Genomic DNA, 27,487 nt, shown 5'->3' on the forward strand with positions numbered 1-27,487 from the left:
AAGGCCATTCTTTGTCTTGGAATAGTAGAGTTTTTTTTTTATAAATCTTTTCATGCACCGTTAGTATATCCGCTTGCGAATCTAGATGTGTATCATAAATATAAAATTTGGTGTTTAAATTTAAATTAAAATGATATGGTGGTACATAAAACCGTCAATATATACAATGATAATGTAGAAAAGATTAATCTTTCTTTTTTATATTATAATTTTTTCTTTTTTCTTTTTAGGTTCATTAAATTTTACATGAATATTAAGTTGAGTTAACCAAGTGATCTACCAATTACATCCCCAAATTTTGTAATCAGGTTGATTGGTGGTTTGATTCAGATTGAAATTTAGGTTCAGGGATGTAATAATTTTAGTTTTTAAATGTCAAGGACGAAATTGCTTCATTTTAAAAGTGAGGGATGAAAAGAATATTTTTGTGAAATGTGAAGGATGAAACCGATCATTTTCCCTTAGTTTAATTGGTGGATAGGTGATTGAGTTAGTGCGTCACTAATATTAAAAATTATTGATACATCAAAGTAATTTTAGTATATACAAAATTTATAAGAAAGTGCTTTCAGATATTAATTATTGTATTTAGAATGATATATTATAAGCATATAAATATTAATGAAAGATTTAAGTTCATTTGATTGTACTTTTACAAACTAGTTCATGCAGTCAAAGATAAAACAAAATCAACTACTTTCTAAATACTCAAGTACTTTCACATGATGACAACATTTTTAGTCTGGAAATTAAAAGGATTAATTGTACAATAAAAATGTAAAAAAATTTATTTATAGTGTCATTTAAACATCAACTAATGACTTACCTTAGTGGTAAATTCTTATACACAACTAAAAGTTGAATCAATGTTCAAATCTCATCAAAAAAAATGTATTTTGGTCTAAAATCAAAGACCTAATCCTTTGAAAAAAAAAGGTTAGCTAAAACCTAGGTGGGTTCCTGATCCAACTAGTGGATAGATTTGACCGGATTTTGAGCCAATTAGATTAAGAACTTTGGCCCAGCCTAGTTGGTTGGTTCACTAGACTAGACCAAGTTTAATAACTATGGTGGCCAAAATCAATAAACTAGAAGAATTGGTTTAGTTTTATGGTTATAGCCGCTTTTGCACTTTATCCCCTAATATATATATATATATTTTTTTCACTTTATCCCTTAAACCGTTGGTCAACTCTAACATTGTGTAATGGTAATGTCAAAAAGACATTTGTATGCCTAAGAGTTAATTACAGCAAATCCTCTTAAAATATAAATTGTTTTGCATTTTATCCCGTAACATTATTTGTTAACAATTTACTAAAATCATTAATAAGTCCAATATATAATGACACCCAAGATAACTAATGTCTAAAAAATCAATATGCCTAACATAATAATAAAAAATAATATTTATATATATGGTCCTAGTTAAATTTCATTCCATAATTGTACTTTTTTTTGGATTGAGGAGAATATCTTGCTAATTTGATTTAATAATGTGAAAAACAAACAAAAATTGTTATTAAAAAAATTAAAATGTGAAAATATTTTTAAAAGTCTAAAAATGATCAAGATATTGTCAGTTTCTCTTTGGGAATGTGCATACAACTAAACTTTTCTTTTAGTAGATAGATTTTTTTTAATATATGGAGTGTACTTTTTAGTTTGTTGATAATACTAAAAGAAGTGAAACATGATTGATTTGGAGTTCAAAATATTTAGTCCAAGGCATATTTCTCGATATATTTAATATTTCGAGTTCCTTTCTTGAAGAACGCTATTAGCACCAAAACTTAAAAAAAAAAAAGGTCAATGATGCGAAAAACAAAACCACTGACTATAGAAGGCCCAATAATTTGATTCGGCGAAACCTCATTAAAAAATTTGAAGCAAAAGATGAGTGCACTAATAATTAGCAAAAGAGGTTTTGGTCTAACGGTTAAGGTTGGCCCGTAAAACTTAAAGGTTCTAGGTTCAAATCTCCCTTTCCTCCTCGCCACTTCTTAAATCTCGTCCTTCCCCTGCCTGAAAAATTACAAAAAAAAAGTAAAAAAAAAAAAAATTCATCAATTAGCTAATTTTCATGTAATCCTTTTTTAAAATTTTTTGTATGCTGAACATACATAAATGTAGGCTTTATGGATGCCCTTTGTAGCAATCATTTTTTCTTAAGCTTCCCCTGTTTCTATGTTTTTTTTTTTTTTTTTTTGTGTGGCTGAAACTAAAACCTTAGGGTTGCAAAAACTGCATGCTTGCAAATTAGACTTTGTTATTGAATTTGAAATCTAATGACTTAGTTTTACTAGAAACTTTCTGGGGTAGATCCTTCTATCTGTGATGAGTTGAGCAGCGAAGTTCAATAGTTTATATGCTTGTGGATTGACTTGTTATTTTTTGGAATCATTACTATATTGAAATGTTTGACATGCAAAATCTGACAAGTAACTTTTACACCGAATCCTATCAGGTCCTTATCAATTATCCAAGGTTTTATCGATCGTTGCTTATTGTCAAAACAATTGTCAATGTTCAATTATTATTCATTTAACTGTGTTAAGAGTATGCTAAAGTGTACATGATCAACTAGTAGTGGAGGCTACATTAGAAGTGGAGAGCCAAGTTTCACCATGAGACCAAATTTAACGATCGGCAAATAAAGTTTGTAACACTACATATTTGCAGTAAGAAGTCAAATTTAAACAACATCCATCGATTCAAATTCCTAAAACAAGTATGACATTATTAAATAAAATTATTGTTTATTAGTTCTTTCATTTAAAACTACATTTATTAAAGTACATTCATCATACATATCAAAACACTTCACTAAACTTATTAAATTTATAGTTAATGCTCTCATTGAAAGAAAAATTAAGAAAGAAATCACCCAAAACCTGGGTAGTTTAACAATGCAAAAGCAAGAGTTGAGTTATGATATCGTCCCCTTTTCTTGGTGGGTAATTTAGCAATTCTGCTTCTCTCCTTTTGTTTTCTCTATTCATGATTGACTATTTCTCGCATTGCTCACATAAGGTTTCAAGAATTATTTCTCAAATTTCTCCTCCCACTGCCGCCTCCTCCTCCTCCTCTTCTTGATTGGGCAATTTCAAGAGTCCTTTGAAGTAGACGCCCAAAGAAAGTCTCCAAAATTAACTAGGTGAATTTAATCAATTCACATAGGTACCAAAATTTAGACAACATCGTTGAGATTTTGTGTTTGTTATTACATAAAATTGAATATATTCAGTAAACAAATGGAAACGAAATAAGGGAAACATTAAAGAGTACTAAAAAATGGAAATATGCAATAGTCAGTAAGTAATACTAAAATGAATCCCCTAATCTTGAATGAATCACTTTTACATTAACATGGTAAACTTGTACACATTGATTAACCATAGTTGTTGAATCTCAAAGTTTGTTAGTGTTAGACCAGCTTAATTATGTGAATATTGACTACCTAAGAAAGTTTATGCAAATTGAGGCTTAGATGCATTGGTAGAGCAACAATTGAATTGAGTACTATGTTTACCATTTGTAAGACGCAAAAATGAGAACGTTATAAATATTTCAGAATTATATAGTAACTAGCTATTTACCTATGCATTTGCACGGGTTCTTTTTATCATCAAGATTTTGTTTTTAAATGAACATGGACACAAAAGAACTAAAATAACAAATTTATTAAATTTTGAAACACTAACTATAAGACAAACATTGAAACTAAATGATATAATATTTGTTATTGATGCACAATTCACTAATTAGTTCTCAACAATCCCATCTTGATGGTGATAAAGTATCGTGTAAGAACAATAAATACATTAGAGGTATATGAATATTTAATTACTTTTTTAAAAATAATGTAAAGAAAACAACTAATAAGAAATAATCTTCAAAGGAAAAAGAACAAAAAGATGTCCGCATAAAGAGCATGTGATCATGATTCTGAAAAATAGACAACTGATTTTGAATTTTCTAATTAAATGAAAACAGAATGTATCTTTTGCTTTTTTTGTATGCTAGAGAATGGATGGAAGATAATCAAAATTTTATAATTTATGATTGATCAAATATAAGGATATATATTTTTTTTATTTATTTATTTTATTATTTTATAAAAATTTCGGCAGAGTTTCCCCTTAAAAAAGGACGAAACTCCCTGCCATCAAACCACAATTTGACAATAAATTTACAAGCTAGTGAAAGTTTAAGCATTTAAAAACTGAAATTAAGATTAAATCTTCATTTTTCCATATCAGGATGTCTTCCAGTGAATCTGAAGGATGATCTTTGAAGATTTTAGCAGTCAATCTTCCTCCCTTGATGTCCTTCTAACCGCCATTTTCACCTTCATTGGCCTTTTCTGCTTCTTATTCCAATTCATGCCAGACACCGTGTACGAAACGTAGGAAATCCTAATCGATCTAATCTAATAGCCCCCCTAACCAATTGCGGCAATTCTGAGAATGTATTAAACACATGACCTGCACTAGAATCAGCACCAAAATTTGCCAAATGATCTGCAGGTGCGTTTGCTTCCCTGTAGCAGTGTGTGATCGATGTGAAATATTGCTTGAACATCATCAACTCATCCAGATCTCTCTGTAAACGCCAAGGACAAGCACTAGTCCCTTGAACAATGTGAACCAGGGTGAGAGAATCCGCCTCTAAGTGTAACTCCAAGCACCCTCGAATCACACAATGTCTAACGCCCCATAGCAACGCTCGAAGTTCCGCCTGCATGCTGGTTATCACCCCGAAGGGCTCCGCGTAGCCGAATACAAAATTTCCTCGACTATCCCGCACAAGCCCACCCCCCCCACTCCTTCCTGGGTTCCCCCGAGAACATCCATCTGAATTCAACTTATAGCCTCTACGTGGAGTTACCCAGTAAACTGGCCTAATAACCATCCGCCTTTGATGACTACCTAATTCGAGAAGCAACCCTTCCCATGTAGGGGCAGAAGGCTGCACCCCCGGGAACCGTGACTGAAGGAAATCATGCAGAAACTGAACAATCCGATTCACCGTAGGCCTGATCCTCATCTTCCGACCTTCAAACACCCCTTCATTCCTAGCCTTCCATAAAACCCAGCATACCACCGAAGGAAGTATATTATGCAAAAACTTTACACGATCATTAGTCCCCCTCCTTAACCAACAAGACCACACCATATGACGCACCGTATGCACCCCACTAAACTCACCAGCAGTACTCTCGAAGTGTCGCCAGACCAATCGTGCCCCTTCTCCTGAGCAAAACACATGATTCAAATCCTCCTCCTGGGGATTCTGACAACACAAGCATCTAGATGGGCCACAAACCCCAAACCTCTTTAGGCGATCCATAAGAGGGAGCCTCCCCTGTAGTAGTCGCAGCATAAAGAAAGAAACCTTGACTGGAAGACCCTGCTGCCATATACGACCAAAAAGCCAAGAATTGTCATTGGATTGACGGATCAATGAGTAAGCCGATGCAGTGGAAAAAACACCCGAGTTCGTCAATGCCCATACCATTGTATCATTTCCCCTATCGGTAGGAGGGTCAATCTCCAAAACCTGCGTAACCAATTCTCCATCCAAGAATTGATGGAGCATGTCCACATTCCAAGCCCGCCGATCTACAAAATCAACCACCGAATGATCATGGAAGACCTCAACCTTGTCACAAAGCGCACCTGACCCCATCCAATTATCATGCCAAAAGTCCAAAGCCCCCTCCTGAACTACCCAGCTAATATTATCCTCCCCAAAACGCTGCATTGTAACCATCCTCTGCCAAACTTGGGATCCCGGATGCCCAATATCAGCAAGACAAGGGTGATGACCTGCACAATACTTCTGGGACATAAACTTTGCCCATAATGATTGTTGTTGTCGAAATTTCCACCAGAGTTTAATGGAAAATGAGTCGTAGACCTGTTTCAAACCCCACAGGCCTACACCCCCTTCATCCTTCGGCCGACACAAATCTGCCCAACGTATCCAATGGAATTTATCCCCGAAATTCGAAGATCCCCACAAGAACTTGGCGAACAATTTCTCTATGACCATCAACATCCCTTTTGGAGGGGACGCGGCTGCCAGCAAGTGAATTGGCATAGAGGATAACACGCTCTGAATCAACACCACCCTGCCTCCTAGCGATAATATCTGGTTTTTCCAACTCAAAATCCGATTCGCCACCGCATTGTATATATCCGTATAGTAAACCTTCTTGCTCCTTCCGGTATACAAGGGACAACCAAGGTACCGTATTGGAAAGTCGCGTTTATTATACCCTAGTATCTGGTTAACAACCGCTGCCCTCTGAGATGGTGCCCGTGGATGAGTAAGGAAACAACTCTTCTGAGGGTTGATTCGCTGACCTGATGCCTCATTATAATCATCCAAAACCCGTTTAATCAGACGTAGGGATGACTTGGCCCCACTGGAAAAGATAATCACGTCATCGGCGAATGCCAAATGCGTAATTATAGAACAATGAGGAGGAACTTTGAACGGAGTAAATCCTCTTTGTGTGGGTAGCGTGTTGAGGGTTCTAGACAGCACCTCAGCTCCGATAACGAATAAGGCTGGTGAAATTGGATCCCCTTGCCGTAAACCCCGTGAAGATCTGTAGGAGAAAGGGCCATGAGACTTTATCATAAGCCTTCATCATGTCTAACTTGATGACCACATTGCCACCCCGATTTGATTTCCCGATATCGGCTACTAACTCCTGAGCTAACAAGAAATTATCTGTAATCTGCCTCCCTTGGACAAACCCGCTTTGCTGTGGAGATATAATCCGGGGTAATATCATCGCCAACCTTGCCGATAACAGCTTGGAGATGATTTTGTTAGTAAAGTTGCACAGACTGATTGGACGAAAATGCTTAAAATCTTGGGGGTTCTCCACTTTTGGCAGCAACACAATTGAGGTAGCCGTGATACTCCTAGGTAGTTCAGCACCGCAGAAAAAGCTGACAACCGCCCGGTATAAATCCGATGCCACTACCTCCCAAGCAAAGGTAAAGAATTTCCCTGTAAACCCGTCCGGGCCGGCTGCGCTCTCTCCATCCATAGCAAAGACTATGTCTTTAACTTCTGTAAGAGATGGAATGTCCGTTAACCGTGAGTTTTCCTGGTCTGTTATCAGTTTAGGTATGATCTCCAGACCGGTAAGGGAGGGAAGATCCCCCTCTGCCGTGAAAAGATCCTTAAAGAAACCCACCGCTGCCTCCCCAATTTGGCATTCCCCCTCGATCCACTCTCCAGCAGTACCCCTGACTCGATGAATTACTGCCCTACGTCTCCTTTCCGTAACCAAGGAGTGGAAATATTTGGTGTTCCTATCTCCGTCCGAAAGCCACTTAACCCGCGCCTTTTGTCTCCAAAAACCCTCCTCAACTACAAGCGCTCGGCGCAATCGAGCCCGAGCATGATGTAACTCGCTCCGTCGCTGCTCAGTAGGATCGAGGTCGTATGCTGTCTCAGACTCGGTTACCACACGCTCTGCACTACGTACCCCTTCAAAAATATCCCCGAATGTCGTCCTAGACCACTGCTTGAGGGCATTTTTAACATTCCTCAACTTCGATGCCAATACTTGCAAAGGAGAGCCATTGACTGGATGAACCCAACAGTCCTTGATAACCCCCAGAAAATCAGGATGAGTGGTCCAGATGTTTAAGAAACGAAACGGCTTGGGTTTATTGTCTAGCCTCGTATCCACCGATAGCAACAAGGGAGCATGATCCGACGGGTCACGGCCTAAATGTTGCACCATGAATTGGTACGGTAGCTCCATTGCACTCCCACACAGAAGTAAGCGATCCAGACGCTTCCAGATCCGCGCCGTTCCCGAACGATTATTACACCATGTAAACCTTGACCCAGAGAATCCCGCATCACTGACACCAGCTAGCGCCATAAAATTCAGAAAGTCTGATCCCTCCGACGGTCTAAATGGCAATCCACCCCTCTTCTCCTCTGTATTTGTGACCACATTGAAATCCCCCACCAAAAACCAAGGATTGAAGGCGGGTTTATCCTGCAAAAGTGCATTCCACAAATCCTCTCTGTCCTGCTGCGTACACTTCGCGTGTATACAAGACAAAATAATGGAGTCTTGGAAAAGATGAGATTGTACTCTAATAGTTATATGTTGGGGAGACTCCCCTGTAATCTGACACGTAAACAATGACCGGTAGAAAATCCAAACAGAACCCCAATGATTGAACATGCAACAATCCATCCCCAATTTAATTCTAATATCAGTAATTGACTCCACCCTCAACTTAGGTTCAACAACAACCACCAATTGAAGATCATACAATTTAATAAGTTTCCTTAACCGCCTTAAATTAGGAGCACGAGCTACCCCTCTTATATTCCAAAAAAGTAACTTAATCATCAGAAAGGACAGAAAAAGAATTTGTTGAAGAACTAACCATGGAGCGTAGTGTTCTATCTGACGGGAGACCAACCCGGAGACCACGCGACCTTGCATCCATTCGCTCCTTACGAACAACTTCTTCTAGTTCCAGGGTACCCCCCGTGTCTATATGCCCGGTCTCTAGTGATGACTCTTCTTGTCGGATAAGATCCTTGCCCCTAGGGGAGAGGGTACCGACCCTTCGTTGAGTATCTTGTATGTCTTCAACTTGCCCCTCAGCAGAACGTACGACCACCCTCGCGGGCAACCCACTCCCCACATCTTCAGAACGTTCCTCTCCTTTGTCATGTGGCAGCACCACCTCGATACCTTCTACCGCCACCGTCCCATAATCCTCCTCCATTTTCCTCTCCTGCTGCGCTGGTATAGTAGCACAGGACTGCTGCACCTGGTCACCTTGCTCAGCTTCGTGAGGCGTACCACCTATTAACTGATCGTGAGCAACTAGCGCTTTGCCAGTCACAGTCTCTAACTTCTCCCTTTGCCCCATCAATTACTGCCGCATCTTGTATCAATACCGATGGCCTTTCTCCATTACCCTCCAAAGGGCCATCAGGCATGTCTGTATTCGACGTCTCTGCCAACCGTAGTTGTGTTGTTCCAGTAGTCTTGGTATGGTGACCAGATGCTCCTCGCAACTCGGGCTTTAAAACATGACAAGTCTCCACATCGTGACCTTGGCGGAAACAATGTGAGCAGTACCTTGGAAGGTTCTCCACCACCAGCTCTTGCCAAAAACCAGCATGATTTCCATTGCCAATCCAAACCCGCGACGGTGTCGAACGCAACAAATCCATCTCAACACACACCCGTGCAACACTTGGCCGTGACACTGCAAGGGTAGCCGCATCAACTAGCAAAGGGTTACCTACCATAGACGCAATCTGGAAAATCACCTCCTTATTGAAAAAGTGCAGCGGGAGTTTTGGTAATTGAAGCCAGAGCGGAACCACCGACGACTCCCTGTCAACATGGAAGTCCGTGGTCCATTTGAATACTCTCATGGGGAAGGAAGACACATACCAGATCCTCCTAAACCATACACGATGGAAATCAGCTTCATTGTTCAACTGAATTAACACATGTCTTACGTCCAACAAGCCCACCACCGGGTTCTCACGTAAATCCAGCGATGCAATGAACTTCCTCACCTCCTCCAACTTCGGTCTACGTCTAGAGAATTTCCCAATCAATGCGAAACGAAATGGACTGGCTAGAGCTTCGACCGCTGCCTGTGGGAAAATCAACGCAGGTTCCCCTTTGTGTGTAGCCTCCTGTGCCGCAAAGGATAGCGTCGGCTGCTGTGAATTCTTCGTGAACAACTCTGAAAAGGATTTGCGTTGAAAGGTAGGAGGGGCAGGCTGCCCTCCATCAGGTGGGCAGATGGCAGCCATGGACTGCCGCACCACTACCCAAGCCGTTCCTTGGAAACCTTAGCACAAAATCCTTAAAGAATGTAGAACTTTTTTCTATTGAACCGGAATGGATTTCACCTTTGGCTAGAAAAAAAAAATTATTATCATGAAGATGATGATTGCTAGTGTTTGAACGAGGTAGAGATGATGGGCTGATGACTATACTTGGAGGCATGAACTAGCAGCCAAGGCGTTGAACGAATTTTGAACTTAGTTTGAAAGAGGCAATTTATCAAACAGCTGATGGGTTATAAAAAACCTTTATTATTTTGCATGAATTGTAAAGATAGCAGCCCGCAAAATTTTTGCAACAAAGATATTTTGATGAAACTATAGTAATGAACTCACCAGAAAGTTAAATCTCATTGACAAAGATATTTAACTGTCTAGTTGGGTGCAAATTGGGCATTGCTAGTTTCGAGAGTGCAATTGAAATTCTCTTCCTTTGTAATTGGGCATTACCCTTCACTAATCATTTAGTAAACTTTTCATTTTAATATTGTTGTCGCACTACACATCTATGTCTATATGTCTCTAAAATTTCCCACTCAAAATAACGTTTTTGGCTCCTTTTATGCTTCTAGGGACTTCTGTTTTCCTTTTTTTTTTTTTTTGGTCTTTAACTCGAACTCCAATTACTGGGATTTTAAGAAAAATTGGAGTCGCCACTTGGTATTGAGTTTAGGTGTACTGTGATAGTCCCACCTTCCCTTACGACGTACTCCAAAGGTTGGCGAGCTACCTGCCCAATTCTCGTCAGGACTACTAAGCCAAATACACTTTTGCCAAACCAAAACATGCAATAAAACTTCGATTAAACACTCCAACGGAAACTGATTGAAACTGAAGCCACGTCAGAATCCGGCCACTTTCTGGCCGGATTCAAGGCAGAGAGCCCCACAAATTTTTTTTCGCCTCCCCTATCAATCCGGCCAGGTATCCGGCCACAACTTAGCCGGATTTGCAGCAGAAACTTTCCGCCAGTTTTTTTGTTTTCCGCTCAAGATCCAGACTCACCAGGTTTTCAACGGATCAAGAAAAGTTCACTTAAGCCCATAGAAACGTGCATTCTCAACCAATCACACTTAATATACATAATCATACTCTTGTATATATATATACATTGGAGTCTTCAACAAGTCAACTTGTGGTACAAGCCAGAATATCCATATTTATACAAATACAATTAGGGTTTACTATTACAGAGGAGCTTAAACAAAAAACAACTATAACTAGCTCAACTCTTTTCTCCAAAATCACGGTCCCAAAATTTTGTCCCCTGTAAGGAAAAGAAAAGTAACAGGGGTGAGCTTTCACCGAATGAGGTACCAAAAGGTCAATCAGTCAAGAATCACGAAAGTACACTTTTAATCAATCAAATAAAGAGAGGAATGATCACCACAGTTAAACAGAGTAGTTCAAATAAAAGGATACAGATGGCTCTCAAGTGCCAATTTTCCCTTTTTCATTTCTTGATCCAAACCCGTTGACCCTCCGTCAACGTTTAAAGAAACAACTATGACCGTAGATCCCCATTTTACACCAATTTCCGTCTACCAAACATACCCCTTATCGGACCCGAACACCTACTCAAGTATACCAAGTATTAAGAGGTTTCAGTATTCAATGAATCAGTAACAGTTTCCTCATGGTTCGTTAATCTATCTTGACCAACCCCTTATTGGCTCGATTCGATTAACTACCAATGAGGTTGAGCTCAAATTTCACAGTAAGGTCGTTGGATACAAGCCTCCAAACGACATCAAATCATGCACAAGTAACAGATCCAAATTTGCACAGTAAACCAGTCAAATAGTGAAGAGAAACGAGTGTGATAAAGTACACCCTCGTCTCGTCCAGAATAAACGGAAGTCACAGGCATTCAAGTCATAAATTTCAAGCACAAGTAAATCAGTTAAGCAACAAGTCATGCGAGTAGTACACTCACCAGTTCAAGCAAAAATAACTTCAAAAGTTTCCTCCCGGATTATGCCCTTGGTCACCAGCACGTCCTAAGAACAACCAAGGTAAAATAATTATGGTCCCCACATACAAAACCTAGTGAACGGAATTCACAATTTAGGGTCGACAACGATTCGTATGCCTATCCATGTTAACTACTAGTGCAAGGATACAAAAGTGTGATTTTGGAGTGAAAAGGAAAGTTTGGACCAAAGGACATGAACAACCAAAGAGTCCTTCATTTCTACCAAAATTCAACACATAAGTAAAGCTTATAGGTTTACCAAGCACCTTAAGCAAGTTTATCACAAAATCAACCCAAACTTGAAGGAAACAAGCTGTCCCAAGAGTTGGACAGCACCTCCCCTTATTTTCTTTACTTTTCCATCCTAAAATCAACACCAAATCTTATCTCAATTCTACCTCAATCGCAACCACAAATCATAAGCTATCAAATACACTTAATTAAGGCCACAACACCCTCCAATATAGCAAATTTATGGCTCAAAACCAACCATAAACAAGCTGATTTTTGGGAACCCTAAGCTGAAATTTTCACATACAAGCTGGAATTTTCCTTAAGCAAGCCAAACTAACATATAAAAGCTAGATATTTCACATGGCAAAGCTATCAAATCATGACCAACCTTAAGCATCATATAAGGGTAGAAATTTTACCATAAAAGCTGTAAATTTCCAAATCACCACTTCAAACCATGAAATTTCTCATAAAGCTACTGAAATTCAACTTTAAACCACTAGTATGCAAGTATTAGAAGTAGAGGAAAGTTTCTTGCCATAAATACCTTAGAACCCTATGCAAAGAGGCTGCCAAGACCTTTCTCCTCCCAAATCACTCCACCAAAACCCATAAGCTTCCTTAGTGATCAACTTTTATGAAGTAGTTTGCAAAATCAATGGTTGAAACTCAAGATTCAAGCAAGTTTTTTAGGTTGAAGATGAAGTATCCCTTCTGTGACGCCCTGATGAGAATATAAAGACCAAGGCCCATTCAAGCACATGGGGAATTGGAAGATTCAAGTGAAGACTAGTTGATTGCACGAATGCTTGAGTTTAGTAGGATTATTTGATTTTTCTCGTTGATTTTGGTTATTTCTCGTTTTAAAAAGTCTAGGTAATTAAGATAGTTTAATTGCGGCCCATTTGTTAGTAAGTAAGGCCCAAAATCTTTCTTAAGTATGTAGGGTAGTTTGGTCAACTTTTGGATTAGGGTTAATGCTTGTAAGGGCTATAAATAGCCCCACTTCCTCTTTGTTTGGGGACCAGTTTTTGACTATTAAATACAATTAGTGAGTTTTCACTTTCTCTTTGGCAAGAGAGTTGCCTTTGAATACTTGAGAATCTTCTCAAGTTATTCACCCGAACTTATCAATCGAGTATCTCCTTGATTGTGGCGTTCTACTACCTCCAATTTGGTTCGTTAATTCGAGTAGTTACGGGTTGAGATAATATCAAAATTGTTCGTGACTTCTAGGGATTAGTTGGGTCAAATTTCCGCTGCCTAAGCCATGGTGTTTTGGTTGTCTAGATCGGGGTTTCACATCAGTTGGTACCAGAGCTAGTTGACAACCACCAGGTTATATCTTTTTTTTGTTTTTCGTTTATTTCGAGTCATATATGTTTATCCCAATCTGTTCGTTTGTTTAGAACCAAAAAAAAAAAAAAACTGTTCATCGTACTGTTCATCGTACTGTTCACCATTACTGTTCACCGACACTGTTCATAGTTACTGTTCATCCGAATACAAATCTGTCCAGCCTTGTTGTTTGTGTTATCCAACTTGTTTACTTGGTTTTCAAATCTGAATTTTGGCAAAACTTGTTGGAATTTTGTGAATCTTGAAGAGAACTTACAATAATCTTGAACTTCTTGAATTCTTGACCACAATCTTGAAATTTCTGAAGTTCCTGACAACTTCCTTGAACGTTCTTGAAAGATCTTGGAGTTCTTGGTTGTTATTATTTGTGGACTTCCTTGTTTTGTGTCGTGGTTGATAGTTGTAGTCAAAAAAAAATGAAAGAAAAGAGAAAGAAAAGATGAATTGGTTGGCAAGAGAAAAAAAAAAGGAAAGGAAAGAAAGGGGCAACCGAATTGTTTTGAATAGGGAACCAAATCTGATTTGTGCAATCTTTCTTGGAGTAGAATTTGGAAGTTACCAAAAGTTGTTTCAAGAAGATTACCAAAGGTTGTTTCAAGAAGGTTACCAAAGTTTGTTTCAAGAAGATTACCATTGTTTGTTTCAAGAAGGTTACCAAAAGTTGTTCAAGAGGAAGAGGATTTTCAAAAGGTTTCCAAAAACTAACTTGTTTCCAAAATCAATTAGGAAACTAAGTAAAGCACTTGGATAACTCTTTGTACTCACTTGGACACTCTCTCTCCTACCTTTTTAGGAAACTTTCCTAAATTCTCTTATCCATTTTTTTAGGAAACTCTCCTAAAATTCTCTCATCCATTTTTAGGACCTTTCCTATATTCTCTCATCCACTTTAGGAAACTCTCCTATATTCTCTTCCTTGATTTTAAGAAACTTTCCTACATTTTCTCCTACATTTGCTCCTATATTTTCTCCTAGATTCTAGGAACACTTTCCTACATTTTCTCCTACATTCTTGTGATTACACTTGTGGAAAGGTTGGTAACGGTTGTTGGACTTGAGCAGCATTTCTCAACTACCTAACCCAACAGGTAAAGGTATTTGGTAAGTCCATTAGAGTGACATCCATATACACGAGTGCGAGTGGATACACGTAAGGGAGCGTGAAAGGCAATATCTTCGGTTTCGTTGCTAACTTTTTGCAGGTTCCCTCATACGTCATGGCAAGTATAAGACGCATAAAAGCTAGCCCACAACATTGTCTTCCTGATCCTAAGGGAGTCAAAGAAGTGGCATTACGTGGTGTAGATGAGCAATTGGACCTCGTCAAATCTCAGTTGCTTGGTTGGTTTTATACTCGTTGCGGTGTCAAAGATAAAATTTGTAGCTTGGCCATTGATGGTAGTTGTGAAGTCAATCTTGCAAGTGCTATCATGGTTGAGAAATTAAATCTTCCAACCATTGATCATCTTCAACCGTACAAGTTGACGAGCACTCATGGGGATGTTTGGGTTACTAAGCACACACTGGTACCTATTCAAATCGGCAAATATGTGGATGAGGTGTTGTGTGATGTAGTCCCAATTCAAGTGACACATGTGTTGTTGGGCAAAGCATGGATGTCGAGGCGAGAAGTTAAAATTGACGGACATACTAATAAGTATTCCTTCTTATTTAATAGTCGTCGTCTTGCACTTGTATCACTTACTTATGACCAACTTTGTATTGATCTAGCATGCATGAAAAGTGAGCTTGAGCGTTATAGAATGGAGAAAAAGCTAGATGAGGGAATTGTGCCAGCAGAGGTAAAACCCGAGGAAGTTGAAAGTAATGAGATAAAAGGTCAGCTGTTGAACTAGAAAAAGAGATGGACAAATCTAATGAGATGGGTGGTAAAAAGGAAGAAAAAAGAGAAAGTGGGCTGATCTTGAGCAACCCGGTGAAGGCCTATTATTTTCTTAACAAACTTACCTTTGCTTTGTTTAGTGTTTCTTCTTTTATACAGATCAAGCAAAGGCAAGTTGAACTGATCTTGGTGTGTTCCATTCCAAAATCAATTGTAGACGTTGCAAGCCTCCATGGAGTTGGTACTCCAAGAGTTAAACCCCGTTGGTATCCATTCATGGAACAATGTCAACTCAAATCAGTCCACACCAAAGGGGATCTGATTCGAGCTCATCTTGAAGGGAACACTCCATAGTTTAGGGATGGTTGTGTACCAAGGGTTCATTTAAAGAACAAGTACTTCAATGACCATTATGATTTTCGTCTTGTTCTTAGTCCACATGAAGCTCCACCATCACCAAATCCGCCTTGGTGCCTTGCAAGTGTGTTCGAGCCGGAGTTCGATTTCACGGGATACACTTCATACCACTTTCAGGACCCTTACCTCATGACCACAAACAATAAAGTTGAGCATACATTGAAGATGGTTTGTGAGATTCAAGGTTCGACGAGGGTTATTTTCCAACTTAGCACATGGGCTTTGCATTGGATGCCATCTGTAGCTTTCATAACAAGATTGAGTCGAAGGCATGTAACTCGTCTTGTCACCATTCGTGCTTCAATTTGTGGGCAAATTGCTTTTAAGAGGAGGGGAATGATGAGAATATAAAGACCAAGGCCCATTCAAGCACATGGGGAATTGGAAGATTCAAGTGAAGACTAGTTGATTGCACGAATGCTTGAGTTTAGTAGGATTATTTGATTTTCCTCGTTGATTTTGATTATTTCTCGTTTTAAAAAGTCTAGGTAATTAAGATAGTTTAATTGCGGCCCATTTGTTAGTAAGTAAGGCCCAAAATCTTTCTTAAGTATGTAGGGTAGTTTGGTCAACTTTTGGATTAGGGTTAATGCTTGTAAGGGCTATAAATAGCCCCACTTCCTCTTTATTTGGGGACCAGTTTTTGACTATTAAATACAATTAGTGAGTTTTCACTTTCTCTTTGGCAAGAGAGTTGCCTTTGAATACTTGAGAATCTTCTCAAGTTATTCACCCGAACTTATCAATCGAGTATCTCCTTGATTGTGGCGTTCTACTACCTCCAATTTGGTTCGTTAATTCGAGTAGTTATGGGTTGAGATAATATCAAAATTGTTCGTGACTTCTAGGGATTAGTTGGGTCAAATTTCCGCTGCCTAAGCCATGGTGTTTTGGTTGTCTAGATCGGGGTTTCACATCACGCCCCCACTTCTCCCTAAGGCGAACCAAAGGGTATCCGCGGAACGCTTGCCCAGCTCTCGCCATGACTCAAGACAATTCGATTCAATCTTAATACCATACTAGCCATCACGACAAGATAAAGTAAGAAAGTGCAGAAACTTTCAAGCTTAACAATATATAACAATTAATACAAGCCTACTAAAGAGAAGTCGCTTCCATAACCGACTGTCCAAGTCTTACACCACCAGTTCAAAATACAACGATTATCCAATTCTTACATCAGATTTCCCAAAATATACATCAAATCCCAAAATATACAATAGCCAAAATATCTAGCCAATTGCATTCGAAACCCTAATACACAAGTACATCCAGAGGGCTTCTCCGAGATTCACTCCAGGTCCTTTCTTGTTAAGGAAAACAAATCTATGGGGTGAGCGATTGCTCGTGAGGCCAAGAACACACATGCAAGCACATTGTTCAAGTAACAATCCCAATTAACGAGTAAAACAATAATATTCAAGTAAATGACAATTCGAGCAAGAAGAGTAAACAGAAACAATTCAAGGATATAGGAGCTCTCAGAAGCTATTTTCCACTTGCACGATCAAGAACCTCCACGAGTTGACACTCCGTCAATCGGGTAGGTTATAGTCCGTAGAACCTCACTTATCATGTCCCCGTTCACCATTACATACCCCTGCACCGGGCCCGCCTATTATTTGTTTGAGGTAATGATACGAACCCCAAACCGCGATTGGAAGAACTCGTATTCCAACAAAACAGGATCTAGACAAGCGACTCCAAGGTTTGTACGTGCGGAACCCTAAACCCCCTTAGAATCCCTTGGATGAGAACTAAGATTGATTCTTAACCCTCAAGAAAAGATTAAAGGAACTTATAGTCAATGGTAGAACGGTGCCACGAGCAAGTGTGATTCTTGCTTGATAAGCCAAGAAGAACACTTAGAACAAAATCTAAGATATTCAAAGTTAACCAAAGCTTAAGAGAACACTCTTAAAACTGAAAATTTGTTTATTGATGAATGAATGAATAACAAGCTTGGCCAAGCCTTGTATTTATAGGCTTTGGTACTCCTAATCCTAACTAGCAATGGAAAACCATATTAACTCCAAATAACCCTAAACCTAGCTTACTAAGGAAGCTAACAAACGAAGCCCAACATGGGCTGGTCGGCTAGGGCCCACATGGGCTGTCCAACCTTTATTCTCAAGCCTATATTAGCCGCTTAACTCGATAGTGAAGCCCATTATGCAGTTCATCCTTTCTCTAGTAATCTGAGGCTTCTTCATGGACTTGGAGTAGGCTCACCATCGTGTGTTTAGCCCCTTGAATCCTTCCAATGCGTGTATGAACAATTTGGAGAAATGTTTGGAGGTTCTCACGCATCTTTCTTGCTCTTGCTCGAGTCTTTGGTCCAGGGTTTATTGATGGTGCGTGTAGATCATTCTTACTTGAGCCTTGTGAAGTGACGACTTGAGATCTTGGTGGTTCCTCATCAGGCGATACTACTCGAGTATGCCAAGTAAAACCTCTCAATAGGTTAAGCTTATATTTTCTCATGATTCACCAAGGAGCCCGACCAAACCCATGCCGGCTCGAGTCCAAGGTTGGCCAGTGAGAATTGGGCGTCTGCCATGTACATTTGTGAGTCGAGGAGATTCACTCCAACGACGTATGCAGCCATAGCATAACATTTCATTCATTCAATCATTCAATATCATTCAATCATTCATTTCATTTCAAATAATTCAATCATGATTCATTCGAATGAGAACGAGTGTGGTAAAATACACACTCGACTCCATTTTCAAAATCTCCAATCATTAACAACAGTTAAGCATGCATCAAGTTCGCATACATTTTACACTCACCAAGTAAACAATGAAGTAATGCCCTCTTGAGGGTTTAAACGTCCACCGTAGGATCCTCTTGAAGGTTCTCTTGTGTGCCTGAGCAATTAATAATGAACTATCACTTATAAACCCCAATTATCACGGAAGATTGCACACATGTACAATCTAGAAAATATCGCGAGGACGAGCCTAAATTTTCTTGTAAATCGAGGCTCAAAAGTGGGGTTCAACAATCATAAGAAAAATCTAATCGTCATCGTTAAAATCATTGGATGGAAACAAGTAAGTATGAAATCATGTAAATCAATTTCCAAACGATCGATCGAAGACGAATTGAAGCGTGACACGTCACAATCTGGCCAAGAATTGGCCGGATTCGAGGCAGTGAGGGATCCAAATTTTTTTTTCAATTTCCACCATCAATCCGGCCAACTATCCGGCCAAGATGTTCTTGGCCGGATATACGGCCTGATTTTTTGAAAATGTTCCCGCGCGAAAATTTCACAAAATGGCCAAGAATTATCGAATTTAGGGGCATTCTTTGAAAAATCATAACTCACTCTCTGAAAGTCCAAAATTGGAAAACTTGGTACCGTTGGAAACTATGTCCAAAGTACTAAAATTTCCTAGAAGGCACTTTTCCATGATTTCAAATGGAAGACATTCAAATTTTGGCTTGAAGTTGTTGATTTGAGCTATCAAGACAGATTTGGGTTGGTTTTTGGCCAATTTTGAAAATTTGGTAAAATTCACACAATGGGAACTAGTCTCTCAAATTTGAAAATCAATTAGAGTTATAATCTAAGTTTTCAACACAATAAATATTAGAACCAGAGGGTCAAAACAGGCTTGAGCATTTCGTCGATAACTCAGGCTACGCTAATCCGATTGACCTGAAATTTTGCAGGCATACTCAGGACTCAAGGGGCTACGACTTTCATGTTTTACGAAACTTCTGAATCAGCACGGAACATTAAGAAAAATGGAGCTCAAGTTCAGGTTCTGGGTTGCCCTGTTTACCCATTTTGCCGGTTTCAAATGTCGCAAACATATGGTTCGTTTTCATGGTTCTTATGCAGGTTTTTCAACCACTTTTGTACCAAATAAACACACATATACTAACATCTAACTGGCCTACAAATGGTCCGAAATTCCCCTCCCAAGTCAATACCAAATTTAACAATCATCAACCACAATCCCTAACCAAATTTCATTTGCACTAATGAACTTAATCCAACCTCTCACTAACCAAACTCTATCTCACTAACCATAAGCTAAGCTAAATTAGCCTCATAGAGTCTAGGGTTTCTTACCCAAATCAGCTTTTTGCAAGTAACCAACCAAATCAAGTGAGGCAATTCATCAAACATAACCACTACAAGTCCATTTCTCAACTAAAACAAGTAAGGAAAGCATTAGCAAGAAACCCAAATTCTTTCCTCTTCTTGGCCGAATTTTCAGCAACCAAATAACACTAAAATTAACCAAAGTACTCCATAAAAACATGTGATAGGCATAAGAGGTACCACAATCAAGCACAACTAGGGTCCTATGCCAAAATAACCACTAGTTCATCAAACAATAATCAACTTAAGTCTTCAAATAGACTTTCTTACCTTTGATTCAAGCTTTGTAGATGATCACCCACAACAATCAAGTGCTCAAGTTGTTTCTCCAAGGTCCAAACTCAAGATTGAAGAACAAAAATGATGCACCAAAGCAAGCTTTCTTTTTTCTTCTCTTCTCACGGCTCTCACTCTCTCTCTCGGCTCTTCCTTTCTTTTTTTCTTAGTTTTGTTTTCTCTTGTTTCTTATAAGTTGTAAGACAACATATAGTCAAAGCTTTGGGAGATATTTCTTATAGCTAACCAATCACAAAAATGCTTTATTTGTTGTTTTCACCCTTGCACTTCAACTTTCTCTTTCATATACAATTTCCCTCACACATTTGATAATCTTTCAATTTACTCCATAAGTCATAACTTAATCTCTTTTAAATCATGTAATCACACTTAATTACCTCACTAATCACTTTCTCATCTTAATCACTTACACTTAAGCATGCTTTATCCCACATAAAAGTAATGAAACAATAACCTTTTTGTCAAGGGCAAAATTAGGGTTTAAACCCAACTTAAAGTTTCTAATAAATCATAACATTAGGGATTATGCTCACTTAGGGTTTCTAACCTTCTTAAAATTAATTAACCTATACCAAATGGATTAAATCCTATACCTTCCCACACTAGTGGGTCCCACATCCGATATACGTTCTTAATTTCTCAAAAACTAACTAATACTAGAAAAAATCATCTAAAAACTATATTTACTCATAAAACTTATCTGGGAAACTTTTCTAATAAAGAAAATGTAGAAAATGCGGGTTTTCAATCTTAACCGGAAATTAGGGTTTTCTTCTTAGCCCTAACCCTAATATCAACTTACGAACGGTCTGGGTCCTCACAATCTCCCCCACTTAGGACAATTTCGTCCTCGAAATTAATTCGTTGGTCAAAGCGTACCTTCAAAGTCCACCGAAGGATTTGTCATTTGCTCTAGTAAATCGGCCATCCGCTGGATGGCTGTAGCGACTTGATCTTGCTCTGGTCCTTGTTCCCTTTCAGGGCTTCGTGCTCGCCCTCTACCTCCACCTCGAGTACCGGAGGCCATTTAAGTGCAAACGTCTATAGATCGTAACATTCCACATAAACTTATTATCCGGACTATGAGCAAAAGTACGGACGTAAAGCGTACGAACAAAAGACACACAAAGGATAAATTCAAAATGCTACTCAAATATATACATAGATATACAAAATCACACCAAAAGATTTACAGATTACCGACCTCCAGTCGGTACAAAACCCAATGTACACATGAGCACTCCGGCTCCAAGATCTAGTCGGCCAACCAAATAAAGAAAGAAAGTGGTCATGCCAGTTTTAACAAAAGGAATCTACCAGCTAAGCAAAAGACGAAAGCGACCCTAAACGCCTCCCCTAGGGCCCTGGTCCCCAACGGAACCTAAAGTACCAATCTCGCCTATCTGCTCCGGCCCAGTAGCTCGCGGGGGTGCCTCCGCGGCCATATCTAGCAAAACCCCGCAGTCAAACGTGATACTCCGGGCCCTCTCCCTAAGCTGCCTCTTCAAAGAGAAGAGGTGCTGGTGTGTGTCCCGGAGGTCCTGCTCCAGGTCCCTAACGCGTAACGCCTGCCAGCGGCTAAACTGTCTAGCCTCCTCAAGCTGCTCCCTCAGAGTCTCGACCGTCCTGTCGAGGTGATAACGCTCATCATCCAATGCTAAGACTATCTCGTCGGGATAGCCGTAAGTATACCAACACGCGCAGGGTCGGCGCGACACCTGGCCGAAGGGGGAGTACAAAGTGTAAGGCTCTCCCAGCCTCTGTCGATAACGGATAACCCGCTTACGCAGCGGTCGATCCTCATGGCCCCTCCTACTCGAACTGCCTGGGTCCATACCTACAAAACATTAAGTCGTCAGTCAACCGGCATTTCAACTTAAAAGATATCATTCAACTTAAAAGAATCCAATATGCCTAATGCCTATCGCGTATGTCCCACAATTGCCCAAGTCCTCAAACCTGGGCGCTCTGATACCAACTGTGACGACCCCACTTCTCCCAAGGGCGAACCCAAGGGTATCGGCGGGCCGCCTGCCTAGCTCGCGCCAGGACTCAAAACTTAAAGCAATAAAAGCCAGAAAATCCAAAAGAGTACTATACATACTATATACAATCCCAAAAGAGTTATAATTACATTCTCCAAAAGTACCTGCTCTTACTATTACATCCGTATACTTACAACCAAAACCAAAAGGGAGACCCTAAGAAGGGTCCTAATACAAACCACCAGAATAAAAACAAACATCCTAAAAGTTCAACTATTACAAGCCAATCTACTAAACTAGTGTATGAGCCCCAAACGTACCCGCGTCGGCCCCTGCTAAGGAAAACAAACGGAATGGGGTAAGCTAAAAGCTTAGTAAGTAAACAGGGGTAAAAGCGTAAATTTCACGTAGCAACATTTACACAGTAAGAGTAAAGCAAAAGCAGAAAAGTAACATCACATAATAAGGATACGGGTGGCTCCAAAGCCAATTCATTTGCCATGCTTGATCTCCTGTCGACACTCCGTCGACCATAAATAAGGTCCGTAGAACTTCACTTGTACACCCACCGACACCTTATCACCCTCACTGGCCAGTCACCTCACAAACTTGCCCAGGCGAACGAAATCACAAACTTGAGCTTTAATCATAAGCTCGGGTCACAAACTTGGTGACCTCAAACCAAGTTGGACTGACTTCGACCAAGCCCTAACCGGCTCGAATAGTCCATCTAGGTATTGAGTTCAACCGCAAACTCACAAAATTCACAAAAGTATTCAAAAGTCACCCCGAGCCACAAGCTCAAGGGTTTTTGTTCCAAAATTTCTCACATACATATGTCATGTACAAATTGGTGCGTAAATTAGGGTCTAGATCGAGTGCGATAAAGTACACCCTCGCCTAGGTACCCTTTTTACACATAACGAAACACATAAACAACTAACACATAAGAGCGGCCTGAATACTTACTCAAAATACCAAAAGTAGTATAAAGGCAGAATTCACTTTGTGTGTTGGCTAGTAGTGGGCCCCACCGGCACCGCCTAGCTCACCACTGTCTGAAATCGAAGATTATGTCACAATATATCACAAACGGCAACTAACGTACTTGAAATAAGCCAAACGGCAAAATTGGCACGTGCAAGTGCGGAAACGGCAAAACGGCCGCACACGTCCGCGCAGAACGGCAAACGGAAATGGCCAAGTCGGCCATCTCAAACCGTTTTGGTCAAAATTTAGGCTAGGAATATCAGATCAAGGTACATGAGGTACCGTTACGAAGCTAAGAGGAAGGGCTACAATGTTCATGAAGACATCGCAACCCAGATCTCAATGGGTATAGGTGAAAATTGCGTGAAACAGTTCCAGCTGTTTCATTGCGAGTTACCAAACAGGCCCTGTTTGCAAGGCCGTAACTCACGGCTCAGAAATCGAAATTACGAAATTCCAAAGGCATTAGAAAGCTGAGACATAAGTCTAAAACTTTCATGTTTTGGCCAAGACCTGAATCTATTCAGAACAAAACAAAATTCGAGTGCCAAAATACCCGTCAGAACTGTCCAAATACAAGGCAGTTCTGACGAGCGATATTGTTTTGATCATAACCGGAGCTACGGAACTCGATTTTCGACGTACTTTATACCGTTTCGAAGCTGAGATCAAGATCTAAACTTCTTATGAAGGAATCGGCACCCAGATCGAACTCTATAAAAATCGAAAAGTCATGGGCAGAAACAAAATCAGAAAACGCGTAGAACCAGAGGGTCAAAACAGGCTTGAGCATTTCGTCGATAACTCAGGCTACGCTAATCCGATTGACCTGAAATTTTGCAGGCATACTCAGGACTCAAGGGGCTACGACTTTCATGTTTTACGAAACTTCTGAATCAGCACGGAACATTAAGAAAAATGGAGCTCAAGTTCAGGTTCTGGGTTGCCCTGTTTACCCATTTTGCCGGTTTCAAATGTCGCAAACATATGGTTCGTTTTCATGGTTCTTATGCAGGTTTTTCAACCACTTTTGTACCAAATAAACACACATATACTAACATCTAACTGGCCTACAAATGGTCCGAAATTCCCCTCCCAAGTCAATACCAAATTTAACAATCATCAACCACAATCCCTAACCAAATTTCATTTGCACTAATGAACTTAATCCAACCTCTCACTAACCAAACTCTATCTCACTAACCATAAGCTAAGCTAAATTAGCCTCATAGAGTCTAGGGTTTCTTACCCAAATCAGCTTTTTGCAAGTAACCAACCAAATCAAGTGAGGCAATTCATCAAACATAACCACTACAAGTCCATTTCTCAACTAAAACAAGTAAGGAAAGCATTAGCAAGAAACCCAAATTCTTTCCTCTTCTTGGCCGAATTTTCAGCAACCAAATAACACTAAAATTAACCAAAGTACTCCATAAAAACATGTGATAGGCATAAGAGGTACCACAATCAAGCACAACTAGGGTCCTATGCCAAAATAACCACTAGTTCATCAAACAATAATCAACTTAAGTCTTCAAATAGACTTTCTTACCTTTGATTCAAGCTTTGTAGATGATCACCCACAACAATCAAGTGCTCAAGTTGTTTCTCCAAGGTCCAAACTCAAGATTGAAGAACAAAAATGATGCACCAAAGCAAGCTTTCTTTTTTCTTCTCTTCTCACGGCTCTCACTCTCTCTCTCGGCTCTTCCTTTCTTTTTTTCTTAGTTTTGTTTTCTCTTGTTTCTTATAAGTTGTAAGACAACATATAGTCAAAGCTTTGGGAGATATTTCTTATAGCTAACCAATCACAAAAATGCTTTATTTGTTGTTTTCACCCTTGCACTTCAACTTTCTCTTTCATATACAATTTCCCTCACACATTTGATAATCTTTCAATTTACTCCATAAGTCATAACTTAATCTCTTTTAAATCATGTAATCACACTTAATTACCTCACTAATCACTTTCTCATCTTAATCACTTACACTTAAGCATGCTTTATCCCACATAAAAGTAATGAAACAATAACCTTTTTGTCAAGGGCAAAATTAGGGTTTAAACCCAACTTAAAGTTTCTAATAAATCATAACATTAGGGATTATGCTCACTTAGGGTTTCTAACCTTCTTAAAATTAATTAACCTATACCAAATGGATTAAATCCTATACCTTCCCACACTAGTGGGTCCCACATCCGATATACGTTCTTAATTTCTCAAAAACTAACTAATACTAGAAAAAATCATCTAAAAACTATATTTACTCATAAAACTTATCTGGGAAACTTTTCTAATAAAGAAAATGTAGAAAATGCGGGTTTTCAATCTTAACCGGAAATTAGGGTTTTCTTCTTAGCCCTAACCCTAATGTCAACTTACGAACGGTCTGGGTCCTCACATCGGGCGATTAGGGACCTGGGTGAACGTTTGGTATACTCGAGTATTACCTTGAAGTCTGGTGGAGCCCGGCCAATGGCTGGGAAGGGGGTGAATGAAATGAATGACTAAACGAGCGCGGGTTTTATATACACAAAGAAAGAAAAAACGCATTTTCAAAAGATTGGAGGAATAAGGGGAAATGACAGGAGAACGAACGTATCCGTTAATGAATGTTACTATTGCTTTCCATTGTAAATATTTCTTGAATTACTGATACTCCATATTTAATGTTTTGTAAATGTTGTAATTGTTTCTGGACTTATCAGTTAAAATACTCCATCATTGATTTATGACATCATTGAAATGAACTATTGTTAAATCGGACGCTTCGCTTTTGATATGTAATTATTTATTGGAGAATTTGATGTAATATTTGAGTTTTATCTTGTAATCTGTTTGAGGAATGTAGTGAACGACTGAGTCTCGGCGAGAGCTGGGCAGACGGCCCGCTGAACCCTCTGGTTCGCCTTAGGGGGAGGTGGGGCTATCACAGTTGGGCTTACCACAATATCCACAAGTCGTATGAGAAGTCATGGCCTGACCAACTTGAGAAGTTTCTTTGTATTTCGTTTCCAGTTCTACGTTCTTAAACAACAACTCAATTTTCTCAACATATTCTTGTTTCCACCGTCCTTCCCAGTAGTCAGCCAACTTCTTTTGAAACTCTACCTCCTTTCGAAGAAGGTCCACTTCCTTACGCATCTCTCCCAAATTTGTCATCTTACTGGTTGGTTTAAGTCAAATACCTGCCAGGTAAATCAAAGGATCAAATAAGTAGCTATTCATAATGGAAGCTCGAGCCATAATACTCTTTCATTCTTTTGCTTATAGGTTATCTCGGAATACAAATCTTAACTATTCTCTGCTTAATATGAGCGACCTCTTATGTCTCCACGATATTACTATCAGTAATTACAAACGCAACAAGGTAAGGGGACCTTATTCCTTAATATAAAAATTCCATGTCTTAGTTCACTCTTCTATACTTATCTACAAGGTCATTCGAGAAGAAATCATAACCTTTGGTTCTCACTAGTGCCTTATTGTATCTTCTCAAACCAATCTCACTATTTCGAAATTAGATTTTCCGTGAGCTTAGATGGACGAAATTCAAGAATTGCTCAATTCCTCACACATTTCTTGGTTCTTAGGTTAGTTGATTAGTTTAGAGCTTTGGTGCTCAACCAACAGTGCTAGGACATCAATCGTATGATCAATAGCAGTAGCTACATGATTGTTTCCCTTCATCTCTAGGGTTTCGGTTTGGTCCAGTAGTCGCTCCTTAATCATCCCCTTGAGTTTGGGGTTGTTTAACCTCTCGCCCTCAGTCCTTTTTCACTTCTTCGGCCACTCATAAATTTAACATTCACAAAGGCATGACATAAAATGAATGTGTATAAACGAAGCTTGAAAAGCGACACTTTGATGATGCAAAATGAAAATAAAAGGGAAAACACCGGAATAGTCGCAGATGTGTACAACCCGATCATAGATTTGAAGTCATAAAGCAATAAAGTCGAGCATCTCATGAGTAACGTTTAATTGCTTCAAAGGGGTAGGAAACATAGTGAAACAAAATACAAAATGCAATGGCCTTTAAACGAGCACCACCCCGTCTATCTTTGGCAAAACTATTAAAATAGTTTAAATCACTAGCTTAGTGATTGGCGGAGCCAAAAGTCTCTACTACCTCCGTAGGATCAATTTCATTTCCAGCGCTAGGAGTTTTAATCGCATATCCCTTATCGAGTATCTTGTCATTCTCCACTTGTTCAACCAAGATAACACACCCAACCATCGACTTATCCGTCCGGTCTCTAATTCTGTATACTACCCTTGCAAGTCGGTTCTCAGATTTTTGAAACTGCTCACTAGGAGCCTTTGTCTCTTTCTCGCTCCTTAAGTACCTCAGTCTCCACTTCAGAAATTCTAATAGTCTAGGCATAGACAATT

General features: G+C 39.4%; 1 protein-coding gene across 1 annotated transcript; it reads right to left on the reverse strand.

Annotated features, from left to right (window-relative positions):
* Positions 1–4,383: 4,383 nt before the first annotated feature.
* Positions 4,384–26,254, reverse strand: LOC113782418. Its single transcript, XM_027328311.1, has 7 exons — positions 26,038–26,254; positions 21,856–21,955; positions 21,509–21,744; positions 8,962–9,875; positions 8,475–8,873; positions 6,672–8,392; positions 4,384–6,619 (listed from the first exon to the last, which is right to left on the reverse strand). The coding sequence occupies exons 1-7, from the start codon at positions 26,252–26,254 to the stop codon at positions 4,384–4,386; spliced, it is 5,823 nt and encodes a 1,940-aa protein (XP_027184112.1).
* Between the last annotated feature and the right edge of the window lie 1,233 nt (positions 26,255–27,487).

The sequence above is a fragment of the Coffea eugenioides genome, chromosome 9 (genome assembly GCF_003713205.1).
Source record: "Coffea eugenioides isolate CCC68of chromosome 9, Ceug_1.0, whole genome shotgun sequence".
Lineage (NCBI taxonomy): Eukaryota > Viridiplantae > Streptophyta > Magnoliopsida > Gentianales > Rubiaceae > Coffea > Coffea eugenioides.